This window comes from Lonchura striata, chromosome 12 (genome assembly GCF_046129695.1).
Source record: "Lonchura striata isolate bLonStr1 chromosome 12, bLonStr1.mat, whole genome shotgun sequence".
Taxonomy (NCBI): domain Eukaryota; kingdom Metazoa; phylum Chordata; class Aves; order Passeriformes; family Estrildidae; genus Lonchura; species Lonchura striata.
In genome coordinates this window covers 15218157-15230757 of record NC_134614.1, presented here as the reverse complement: position 1 = coordinate 15230757, position 12601 = coordinate 15218157, and the positions used below count along the sequence as shown (strand labels likewise).

Below are 12601 nucleotides of genomic sequence, written 5' to 3'. Positions count from 1 at the left end.
GACCAAACATCTTCAATGCAAGGCTGTTTTCCCAGTCTGAATGCTTCTGTGAAAGTGTTCCCATGCCTGGCTGGATATGTTTTATACATTTGGTGAAAGTATTAGAGGTTTTTTTTTTCTGCCCTACAGCCATAAATGTTTCCTAAGAACACTGATAAAACCAGCTGTTATTGATGCATGTGCATCAGGAACACATTTATGTACAGGAAGCCCTTTACCATTTGCACTGATAATGCAAATCCTTCTATTTGGGCTGCCAAACCACCCTCTACTTCTGCAAATTCTGCTGCATGCTCCGTGACCTTGGTGACCACATCAATACCTCTGTAATGACCCATCTCAACAGACTGGCAGCAGGACAGCAGAAAATTATTGTAGTGTTGGTGATTTCTCTGGCTGGTTTTGTATCTCAGAGTGAAAGACATCCCAAGAACTACAGAGACAGACTGAAATATGCAAAAGGAAGAATCTGAAGCACAGACACACTGAGCCACACAAACTCTCTGGCTCGGATGTGGATTCCTTTATCTCCACACTGGTGCATTGCTATTTCTGTCCCACATCTCTAGGCAGAGGCAGACCCAGCCCATGGAAATGTTTGTGGAAGTGCTTAACCTCTCAGCCTGACAGAGAACACTTCCATGGGCCAAGACTGTTGGTACAATCCAAGCAGATAACAGCAAGTGGTGGGAGAAAAAAAGCCCAAGGGACAGAAGGTCCACTTCTTCAGAGGTGGAATATCAACCCTTGTGCAACCACACCTCCACAGAGTGACCTGCTACCTGCTGGATGCTGCACAGAGAGTCCTCAGGACACTCAGAGTCTGGGATGATCCTTCGCCATCGCCCCACTCCTCGGCGCCGGCGTTCAGATGGAGAAACCGTAACTCGGATCTTTGGTTTCTGTACAACATCCAAGTTGTATCCATGAACTCTGAGCACTCTCCCTCCACTGAAAGACAAAAGTAGCTGATCTGGCTCACCTGTTATTCATTAGCTCAATTTTGTCCATGCTCCTATCCTTCTGTTTATGCTCATTCTGGCATAAGCCTGGCTTTACCCCAAAGTGCTACTCAAGAGAACTGCCATTGGTGCTGCAGCCCCAGCACACTGCCCAGGGGAAGGGACATTCATTCTTTGTACCTGAGGAAGCTTTTAGGTGGCTCTGCAAAAGTGATGTTGGGATCCAGAGTATATCTAAAGAGGGATCCTTCCAACCTCCGCTCTTGCTCCCCGTATTTGATAGTGACTGGGAGTTCTGTGGACACATTGCTGGGACTTGTCTGGCATGCCAGCTGATCTTCTGTCATCTCAGAGAGGCTTGGAGAGAAGAAGAACAAGGGATTAATACAACCACTGCAGAGATAGATTTTGTATACTGTGCCTTTCTCTTTGCAGAGAGTCTGCAAACCTCTTCTGCTATTTTCCTAAATTCATGCTGAAAGCTCTTGTGCTTTATACTGTGCAAGTAATAGTTGCTGGGCAGCTGTTGGGAGCAGCACGCAGACAAAAAGCAGGTACGGTCACTGTTCAGACTGAAGGGACTGGACACATGCTACCAAGGTATGTGTACCTCCTCACCAGCAGTGAGGTGAGGCAGGTCTACGTGTCCCCAGGTGCAAAGGAACAAGCAGCTCTTGGGATCAGGCTGCAGGACTGCAGCTCCCCACCAGCAGAGTGTCAAGGTGGGTTACAGTCCTGTCAAGGGACAAGCAGAACAGAGGTGTGCAGCCCTGCTCACATCCAGGGAAGGTGGGCTAGAATCTAAGTTAGTTGAGGTTGCTGCCATGATCCTCACAGGGAAGATCCCCTGAAACACAGAGGAAAGCAGAGCTCCAGCTGCTCCAGGCAGCAGCACACCCTGGGAGGCTCTAGGAAGGACTCAGGACAGTGCACAGCTAGCATACTGGCAACTTCTGATCTTACATCTGACAAGGGAGGTCTCCAAGCAGGACACTGATCTCATTAGGATGCCCAGTCAGCAGCTTCGAGCCTAGAAGGGTAAGGCAGGTTCCTCCTGCTTTGGGACCCTGGGTTGGAACAATGGATTTCAGCTCTGGATTCTAGAAGAGGGAAGCAAAAAAAAAAGGGAAATGAGTGATAAGGACCTCAAAAGACAAGACAAGGAAAGAAAAGAGCAGAATGTCTCCAGTATCCTCTAATGCTCTGAAAATAGAAGCTACAGATCCAAACCACAGGCAGGCCTCAGATATACTCCAGCAGCTACTTTACTGAGAAGAGGAGGGATCAATCACACCAGAAAGAACATGAATCAAGGACCTTTCCACAGACTGCCAAAGGCATATGGATGCTGCAAACAGCAGAGCTGTGAGCCTCACACACAAACCTGAGGATTAACAGTCCAAAGGGATTGTTCAGATCCGTAATTGGATTAATAACTCAGGTTAGGAAAAACAAGGTAGCAAATAAATTGCCTGTTTGCCTAGCAGATGAGGAGATTAACAGCAGGGTGCCCAAAGAATTTTTGTTGAGACCTGTGCTGTAACAAAAAGAAAACTTAGTACCACTGAGGAGCTGCAGCAAAATTTAGCAGAGTGACACAAGTAAGTCACTGCTAACAAACAAAAAGCAAGATCCATGAAGTAAGAAGGAGGAAGAAGACTAAAGGATAAAAAGCAAACATGTACACCATTTCTAGTCTCTAAATAGAGACTGGTGATAACCAAAATAAGAGTAGCAGGCATAATCTAGTACATATATATCAAGCCAAAAATTGAAGAACCTAAGACTTGTCAGAATCTCTTGTAAATTGCACAGAAAGGAAGAAGCAATTGTACTTAAAAGTTACTTAAATATTATTTCATAGTTGCTGGGTTTAAGATATCAAAAATTATCAGAAACATGTTTAAAAATGATAGGAAACATTTCTCCACAAAATGCACAGGAATTTTGGACTTACTGCTACCAGCTGCTGAAGGTCAGAAGATAAAAGCATGTTCAAACAGCAATTTGCATATTAACAAAAGAAAAGTCTTTGTATGATGTTAAGCCATCAAAAAAAAATCTTCAAGTTGGAAACATAGAAGAAAAATACAGAGCATCTCTAAGTATTTAACAGCTACCATTGTCAAAAAAGAAATAAAATCAATAGACTACAGAATCTTTAGTATTACCAGTACAGCTGTTCTTATAATCTAAAGGGGGGTGAGGAAGGAACAAACCAAACCAAACGAACAAAAAAAATCCCAGTACACCACACAACACAAACAGCAGGAAAATCAGATAAAAATACCAGCAGCAAGTGCCTGGTAGAGTCCTGTAAGCTCATGCAATAAACAGCCATTTAGGAGAGACACTGGGAAAGCAAGGGAGATATTATAGTTATGTTACCTGATAGGTGAAAACATGACCAGAAACTCCACGACCTCCTCCAGGTACCTCCACCACAATATGCCCAAACCTCTCTGTCCAGCTCCCGCCAGTGATGCACACGATGCTGCAGGACAACCCAAGAACAAAGTCACACCAGGGGAGAGCAGGGGAGCTGCATCCATGGCAGCGTGTCCTAAAAACTTCTAGCAACCACAGCTCCCTTCTTCCAGCCTCATCTGATGCTCAGCATACACGACCAAACATTGAGAAACACCTCTAAAAAAGCTGGGTTAGGTGCAGCATAAAAAAAGCAGGGACCAGTTCCCATCCTATCTAAAATTATTCCTTCTGGGACAGACAGGATGAAACCCACTATGGCACAGATACACAGAGTCCAAGAACTCTTCTATATTCCAGAGCTGATCAAAATCAGTTGCATCTGGCCAGTGGTCAATCCACACATTAGTGCAGTGTCTGATGCAGGAGAAGACTCAAGACCTGGGTTTAGCTGTCACTGGTTTTCAGCCAGTGGCCTCTGCAACCAGCCAGATCCCCTGATCTGCACCAGCCATTCCTCCCAGCCCTTCTTCCAGACATCATTTGCTGTGGGAGATGCTGACAAGATGAAAAGTCAAACTATACTTTGAAGAGAGCAGCAAGGAGTCCCATGTTACAGCACTCATTTGCTAACAGAAAAGCTAATCTGCAGACTTCCCAGCCCTCTTGCATAGCAGGAGATTAATTTTGTCTGTGCCTTGCTCAGGAGTGGGTTCCAGGTTCACAGCTATATCCCCTCAACTAAAGAGGCTGAGGAATTTGAACTTAGGCAGTGAAGTCCAAACCAAGACCCTGTGATGCCAGGTGATTTACAGATACAGAACACAGATAGTGCTAAAACCAGAAAGATTAAGCTCTAATTCTAGGATGAAAACAGAAAGCAGATGGATCCAGACAAACAAATTGCACAGACAGGACAACACTGCTGAACAAAGCAAGCCATTCCCAACAGGATCTTACCTGGCTCCTAGAGGGAAGGGTGCTACAACTACTGCTAACATGGAATGTAAAACATGTTTGTGATAGCTCTGATAAGAGTTTACTCACAATTGCCCTCCTCTTCTCCTGCTGGTTGTTTGGCTCCTCTCTTTCTCTTGTCCAAAGCTTCAACCTACCTGCCTTGCCACAGGCCAACTACACAAATATCCTTTTATCCTTGCTTCCTAGTTATCTCCCATTCATACCTCTTAACACCTAACTACTGCTTTATTATTTTGCTCTGCCCTGGCCAGACACACCAGCTGCACAATTCTCTATCACTGACATGAGCCAGAGTCAGGAGGATAGGTCTTTCTGCTTCTCATCCTTCTCCTTGCCACTACTTTTACAAGCACTGTGTGATCTATCAGGCATTCCTGGCCACCAGAAGTGCCATTCCTGGCACTGGGCCCACCAGGACTTCCTCATCTGTCCCTGCCAGAGAGGATCTTTTCTTTGAGTTTGCTCCTGGGGGGAAATCTTGCTAGCACATGAAGACTGACTGTCTAGGGGTGTGCCTTCAACTATGTGTTCCCATGCTCACCCTGTGTTAACATGGTCAGGCTATTTCCCTATCAGTGATACTTGCACAAGCCGTGTCCTTTGCTTTACTGAAATCTCCTGTGGCTGAGTGAGACACCCATGAAATTGCAGGGTTCTGAGCCCACAACTCTCTGACCTGACAGGGGGCTCTGTCTGGGTAGCATGGTTGGAACACTGCATCACTGTTTGGCTGTCACCTTGTACACACCCTTATCTCTCTAGGGTCACTGCCTGAGCAAGTGCTTACACAGTGACCTTACTCAGGGTAATTCCTGGGAATGGGCAGGGCTCAACACCTACTACAGCAAAGGCAAAGACATCTCAGGCTGGGTCAGCAGCCAGGGAAAAGCCAGCGCCTGCCTCTGGGGGAAGGTTTCACAGATACTCTACCTGCTAGAGATCTCATACTCTTGAGCATCTACGGCACAGGGAATTCCTGCAACAGTGACAGTTTCTGCAATGTCTTGATGTTTCTGCCCGAGGTTTGAGCCAGTGATGGTGATTCTAGTGCCACCTTCCACTGGTCCAGACAGGGGGTACACCTGCAAAGACATCCGCGCATGTGTAAATGTCACAGTATCTCAGACCTCCACAGTCTGGTGACTGATCTACAGCACAGGGCCCTTCAGCTGCCCTGGTGCAAACTCTGCCTGTTCAGGTCACTCCTGCTGACTCCTTTTACTGGCTTGGACTAGTCCCAGGTTGCAGCCTCATCAGAAGAAAGGCCATAAAGAACATCACAGTTGAAGCCTTCTTTCCCATACCTTGCTGCTGCCAGCAGTCCCCACCCAGAGGTGATAATCCACTTAGAAGGCAAAGACTGCCCTACTTTGCCTTCCCATCAACATGCTGACCACTCCACAGGGCATTTCTGCTGAAAAGTGGGAATGCACAAGCCAATACATGTTACTAGTATTGAAGCAACAAGCACCATTCCCCCCTCAGCATCAGGACGACAATGAATTGCATGCTGCACAAATGTCAAAGCTGTCTCTGAGCAGCATCCAAACTAAGACAAGATGCAGCACATGGATGTTGTGTGCCACTGAAGGGAGGACAAGCTGACAGCAAAAGGGACACATGGCTACAGACATTTCTCATGTGGCAGTTAGCAAGAAACATTTAAAATAAACAGACAAAAAATAATTAATTCCAGTAACCTGTCATGCCTTTCCCATCATTGCTGTGCTGTTGTTATTAGGTTTTACCCTCCTCTGCCCCAGGCTTAGATGGGCCAACCTGTTTCAGGGTCTGGCTCAGGACAGTTGGAGGATTCATCCTGTGGACCATTTCCCAGCTCCTGAATGATTCTGGTGCACCAGTTTCAGCTGAGATACAAATTAATAATTCCCCACTGTTCTCTATTAGCAAACTGAAAGCCCAGCAACAACAGTCTAGAATCCTCACAACACTGAGGGACTCCAATTGAACTTCCTCTTCAGACGGTCAATAAATTAATGAGCTGCACTGTTTGCACTCTGAGTTCACAGCCCTTTGGCTTCCACTGCAGAATGAAGCCCTCCTTGCCCTGTGTGCAGTACACCAGTGAGCAAATTACTCACAGAGTGAATGAGAGGTGCTGGACACAGGTCTTCAACTTCTTCCTTGCAAGAGCCCCTGAAGATGCAGCTGGGGTTGTCACCTCCACACCACACGCAGTTGTACTTTGAGTCAGCTGTTTGGCAGCGGCTACAATCAGTGTGTCCCACAGAGCAGTTGTAAAAAGTCACTGCAAAGGAGAAAAATTCAGAGGTACCTGCAAACATTCCCACAGGGCACACACATAACCCAGCAGCATGATGTCTTTTACAGACCCCACTCCTTCTCCTGCCCCCGTGACAAGTGACAGAAGCGCAGCTCTGTTTTCCTCAGTTTTCTTGTGATAGGACTACCACAATAGTATAAAAAGGTTCATTTGAGGTTTTCTCAATTCCCTTCCACCTCATCTGCTGTGTTTTTACTGGGAAGGTGTTGCACTCCTACCATGAAGATCTGCAGCACTGTCCACTCGAAGGTGTCGTCGCCTCTGTACAAACACCATAGCACTGAATTCAAGTTGAGGTGCTGCGTAACTGTACTGCAAAGACAAAGATCATCAAGAGGACTTAACAGAGGCAAAAACAAACCAGCTGAATAGGCAAGAAGGACCAGCCTCAATACTGAACAGTGCATGACACAAACAGCCTACATGGAACTTCCATGCATGTAGACAAGGCAGTGTTAGTTGGGGCTGTGGCAGTACAGGCTTGTCCTCACTGGTTCACAGTCACAATTCTGCTCTAGAAAGAGTAGCAGGTTTTGGTTCACTAAGATGAACACTGAAAACCAAGTCTGTGCTCACAACAATACTTGTCTAACTTCCTGTCTGATTCCTAAGTGGCCAATTCCTATCTACAAGCCACCTGCTCAGAAAGCTGCTCAAGCTGGCATTTATGTAATTTCAATAGAGCTGATGCTATAGGATCACAATTGGTCTGCAGGGCTCATGTACAAGAGCCTGTGTTGTTCTTCTCCCTTAACTATATGAGTTTGTAGACTGAAAATAACATCTCTGCTTTCAAATCTTGCCTTAAGTAAAATTCACACAGCATCCAGAAGTGTACATGTCTGTCTGATAATTTTTCAATCCACAGGCCTGCTTCTATCACCAAGGACAAAATCAGTACTAACAGCATTTTTCTTCTCACAAAAGAACAATCATCTCCAGAGTCATGATGCAGAGAATGACAAACAACAATGCCTCAAGCTAAAGCAGGAATGGCACTGTGCTGGCCAGTTCAGAATCCCCTGCTACAGCTAGCGCAGCAACAGGTCATGTGGCTCAGACTGCACAATCTTCCTAAGGTTGAACATATCAGTACTGGCAGGCAGCAGCATCAGAGCTGAGGGCCCCAGAGTGCTAAATAGTCTATAAATACTTCTGCAAAATAAGCTCTTTCCTCCAGACCTTGCCTTCCATCCTATTCTCTTGCTGAGCTAAACCAGCACCTGTGTGAACTCTGAAATGGCACAGCACTCACCTGGTTCATCTGGCAGGTGATATAGCAGAGGGACTTGTTTGTTTCTTCTCCTTCCACATAAGCTTCCATCACCACTGTCCTCCCCTCCAAATTCAAGACACACTCATAGTCCCACTGCTGGTCCTGCAGGAGACACATGGCACCATTTCTCAGTGACAGAGAGCTTCAGGCTGCACAGGTGTTGTCCTACCTCTCCAGTTCAGCACCCTTCCCCATGCCACCAAACCAGCAGCATGCTCCTCTCGCTCCCCTTGTTATGCCAGCTCTATGCTGTATTCAAGGCCCCTCTATGCTGTGACTGCCTCCATATATGAAAAGCAAACCAACACTAAACACCTAGAAAGGAGCATGTGTGTCACTGTGCAGAGAACTTAGCACAGAGGGAGAAATGAAAAAAAAACAAACAGTGGGACTGTGAAGTTATGTCAGTACGTCCCTGTGAAACGCTAGCCTGGAGATGAAGAATAGAGTACACAGATGAGGGCAGAGCATGTCAAAACCAGTAAGTGTGTATTTCTCCTCCCTGTCTCTTTCCTGTAAACCTTCCACTGAACTGTTTAGATACTTCCTGTAAAAAAGCTAGATAGGCATCTCTCTGGAACCAGCTGTGCTCCTCTGAGCAGTGCAGTATATCAGATTTAATGTATAAAGTAACAATTAAGACTGTGGGTTGCATGTTCTGAGTTGGGTTTTTTTTGGTCAAAGGTTACTAAACCATCTTCTGTCTTGAGAAGCAAAGAGAATTTTTATCAGAGGCACACCTAAGAAACAGCACTGTCAATAGTGGTTTTCCCCACTGCAGAAGTTTCAGGTACAGCAGGAATAGCCACATAAACATCAGCATGTCAGAAAGGAAAGGGAACAGATGACTTGTCTTTAGCTTATGGAAAGACAAACAAACAGGATGGATTCAGCAGAAAGTTATTCCAAGAACTACCATCTGCAGTGCAGCACAGGTGCAATTTAATCCAAACACATGCAGATTCTCCAGCAGGCTGGTGCACACTTGTACTCTCCCTTTCTCTTGGTGACCTTCTACACACGAATACACCCAGCTATGGAATTCTTTATGCACAGAAATAGGTTATTCCTCTAGGAGAAACCTAGGTAGAGTCACATCTGTATCTTACACATATTTTTAGCAGCCGAGTGGCCAGGTTGTCCAAACAATGCCCTGCATTAATGCAATTTCTTGATGGTGGTGGCATTGAGCTGACTACCTGATAGAGGTGGAAGTTCTTTCCCAGCAGGGTTATCTTCCTCGCCACATTGACTGGAAACAGAGAAGATCCCTGGATTCCCTCCACACAAGGACACGCATTTGGACCCCAGCTAGGCTCTTCACTCTGGAAAAAAAAACCCACAGGACACAATCCCTCCTGTGTGCTGAAATACTTGACAATCTGTAAGAAAACTTCAAAGAGTTACAGCCTTAGACTGTGAATTACAAAAGGCCAGTAACTTACCTCCTCCCAAAACTCAGGGGCATCATACTGATAATCGAGGTCAGGGTGAAGGATCCTGGGAAAGTCAGGGACATCCCTCTCTGAAGAATCGCCATCACCCGACAGAAGAGTAGAAGCAGAGAAAAGAGATGTGTCATTCTCAGCCTGCAGCAAATCCATCCAGTCCTCTGTGTCCTGGAGCTCTGTGCCTTTCTCCAGCAGCCACTGAGGAGGAGCTGATGTTGGGAGCCTTGAAACAGGGAGCTCAGTTCCTGGCAATCCAGGAGCATCATCAGAGACAACAGGGCTCCCTGGCACCTGGCTGGCCGTCTGAGGAGATGAGATGGCAGATGTCAGTGCTTCTGTGGTAGGAAAAGGACTTGGAGGCCACTTGAAACTTGTGACTTGAGGGGAAGGTGTTACAGCTGCCACTGGAGATGTGTGCAGAGGGCTACCCCCAAGGGTGGTGGGTGGGTCTGTGTGCCAGGCATCCTGGGCTGTGGCTGGCCCTTCAGTGGGCAAGGCTATGTGATCCATGTTTTTAGATGGGCTGGAGAGGACAGATGCAGCAGGAGAAGTTGTCTCTGGCACAGTGACGGCAGGTTTGTCTGCTGGAGGTGGCAGTGGGGCCTCTGTGGCAGCCTGGAGAGAGGCGGCTTCGGTGGAGAGGGTCAGGTGGGTGTAGCCGGGGCTCTGTGTGGGCTCCGTCGTCGGCTCCGGGGCTGCGGAGGGCGTGATGTGGATGGCCTCTGTGTGGGGCACAGTGCTCGGGCCCACGTGCACAGGGGTGGTGACAGGTTTTGGGGCCGTGGTGGGGGCTGTGGTAGAGGACTTGGTGAGGGGAGCAGCCGAAGAAGGATACACAATCGAGGTTGGGATCTGGGCCTAGGAAGAAACAACACGGTGAGATGAGAAGAGGGAAAGAAATGGAATAGAATAAAACCCAAGCAGAAAAACCCTCTGTATGACTCCCCATAGACAAGGTGCTGTTTCACTCTCTGGATTTTAATGAGAGCTACATCTTGTACCATCTTTTGTGATGGGATTGGGGAATGTTCACAGTGCAGAAGATCCAGCAACACTCCCTCTTCACACAGGTGCCTGCACTGGCTTCCTCTCAGAAGAAAGTCTGCTAGTCTTCATCCTCCATAAAAATGCAAGGCCACCTGTGGCAGCGACACACTGGGCACATGTTCCACCTCCCTGTCACAGCCTCCCTGCTAGCTTGCTCTTGTCCTACCACTTTGACAGCACTGGCTGCATAGCCCCAGGACAATGACCTGCTTCATCTGACAGCACTTCCCCAGAAACCTGCAGTATCAGGGATGCAGAGCCCCATGTCACACCAAGGAGAGCTCTCTCTGCTCCAACAGCTCATCTCCTTGCTGACAGCTGCTATTTTACCTGAAAAGAGATCTGACTCACCAAGGCTGTGATGGCACACAGGACTAGGTCTGAGCAGGACACGTACCCTTTCATTGTAGATAATGACTCCCTCCTCACAGGCTGCTTTGTGGGTGCAGAGGTGCTGCTGGATGCACCAGTTACATCCCCAGAGACTGCTCACACACTTCTGGCACCTGGAGGAATGACAGAAAAGCAGCTGCTAAGAGAGGACAAGCAGAAAGGGACAGCCACCCTCCCTAAAACTACAGAAGAGAAAAAGCAGGTGCTCACGGTGCCGATTTCCACAGCAGGGCCACTGCAGCACAGTCATAGAAAGAGAAGTCCACAGAAGCAATGAAGATGTCATGGAAACGCACTACAAGCTTTATGGTGACATGATCTGAAAATGAAAATAAAAATTTCTTAGAAATGGAGCCCCTACAAGTTTGCCATACTGTTAGGAGACACAGCATGCTTTAGGATAGACACTGTCAAACATTGAGGCAGATTCCCTTCCATGCTTTTAGCACCTCAATCACTGGATTATCCTACGGACACTAAAAACAGGTTGGACAAGTTCATCAGGAGTAGTTAGTGACAGCTCTTGCCAACCCATGGGAAAGAAGACTAGTCTGAAGATCTGTCCATCTTTATCTCTGTAATTCCACTGCCATCTCTGTATTACAGGAAGAAGTAACATTGAGGCTCAAAGCTGATTGCCTTCTTTTGTCATCCAAAGGAAAATGAAACCTTAGAACTGATGTGCCCTTCACATGCTGCCTTTACCTTGAGAGCTTTATTCTATGACCAGACTAAGAAGTGAGTCAGGAAAGAGGTTTATAAGATTTGTAATCTCACTTGCAACGACTGAAGGCTTATCTGCTTTAAAATCCAGGTTTCACATCAATTACAACCCTCAGGATAGCCCTGTTCTCTTTGGGAAGAGACTGACACTGTTTTCTCTAGACCAAATAGCTGCAGAGAGGGTCAAATCTTACTGCAGCTGATAGCATCAGCTGGAAGGAGATATTTTGCATAAGACAGTACTAAATCACCTTATTAATCTTGTCCCAGACAAATGCCTTCAACCTTAGAGCTGGTTACTAATTCTCCAAATAATGGGAGTATGCTGCATTCTCTGCTCAACCCCAGGAGCTGCTGTTTCTCTAGGGCAGTTTGCAATAAAAGTAAGTAATAAGAACATTGTGCACTGTGTTCCTCTCAGAACGAGATTTCAGAGCTCCTCTTGCAAGCAATCTCTAGTCACAGCAAAACAATCAACATGTGAAGAACCAGTCAGGTCTAAGCTGAATACCTGACAGAATGGCAAGGGAAGCAATATGCTAATAAAACAGCGATGGGGGTGTATTGAAATCCAGGATGTGCAGAAAATAAGGGTATAGCCTAGGCAGCTGGAGGCTGGAGTCACTGCAATACTGCCAACTCCTATCACTGTCATAGAGATGATTGCATTTGGCAGTGGTGGAAGGGCTAACACCTCCCAGGATTTCAGGGTTATGACACCATATTTATAAATACTCCTTTCTCCAAAAAGGCCATTATTTCCCATGACTGCCAATAATGCTGTTTGACAGTACAGAAGATGAGGTCAAGCACTTGCAGATCAAGAGCAAGACTTTGTGCTACTAATTTGGAGCTCAACAGCTACATATGATGGATAAACTGGCATGCAACCTTTAAAATAAAGCTGGAAAATGGCAAATATTTTAGTGAACTGGGGAAAGTATTATAAGTAGGAATAGGAAAGTGTTGTTATCTGAGGCCCTAATGAGATCTCATTTAGAAAACAATGTATGAATCTGGTTACCAGCTTCAAATT

The 12601-nt window shown here is 46.5% G+C and overlaps 1 protein-coding gene across 5 annotated transcripts in view; it reads right to left on the bottom strand.

Annotated features, from left to right (window-relative positions):
* The window catches only part of PLXNB1 (plexin B1), a 77108-nt gene that overhangs the window by 15432 nt on the left and 49075 nt on the right, over nucleotides 1–12601 (bottom strand). For all 5 annotated transcript variants that reach the window (XM_021531427.3, XM_021531432.3, XM_021531442.3 and 2 more), the window contains 12 exons: nucleotides 11053–11161; nucleotides 10847–10955; nucleotides 9397–10260; nucleotides 9151–9276; nucleotides 7931–8053; nucleotides 6894–6987; nucleotides 6473–6639; nucleotides 5301–5452; nucleotides 3351–3456; nucleotides 1926–2062; nucleotides 1143–1319; nucleotides 783–951 (listed from right to left, as the gene is read on the bottom strand). In XM_021531427.3, the coding sequence (XP_021387102.2) occupies nucleotides 783–951; nucleotides 1143–1319; nucleotides 1926–2062; nucleotides 3351–3456; nucleotides 5301–5452; nucleotides 6473–6639; nucleotides 6894–6987; nucleotides 7931–8053; nucleotides 9151–9276; nucleotides 9397–10260; nucleotides 10847–10955; nucleotides 11053–11161 (2333 nt within the window). The remainder of the gene's footprint in view (nucleotides 1–782; nucleotides 952–1142; nucleotides 1320–1925; nucleotides 2063–3350; nucleotides 3457–5300; nucleotides 5453–6472; nucleotides 6640–6893; nucleotides 6988–7930; nucleotides 8054–9150; nucleotides 9277–9396; nucleotides 10261–10846; nucleotides 10956–11052; nucleotides 11162–12601) is intronic.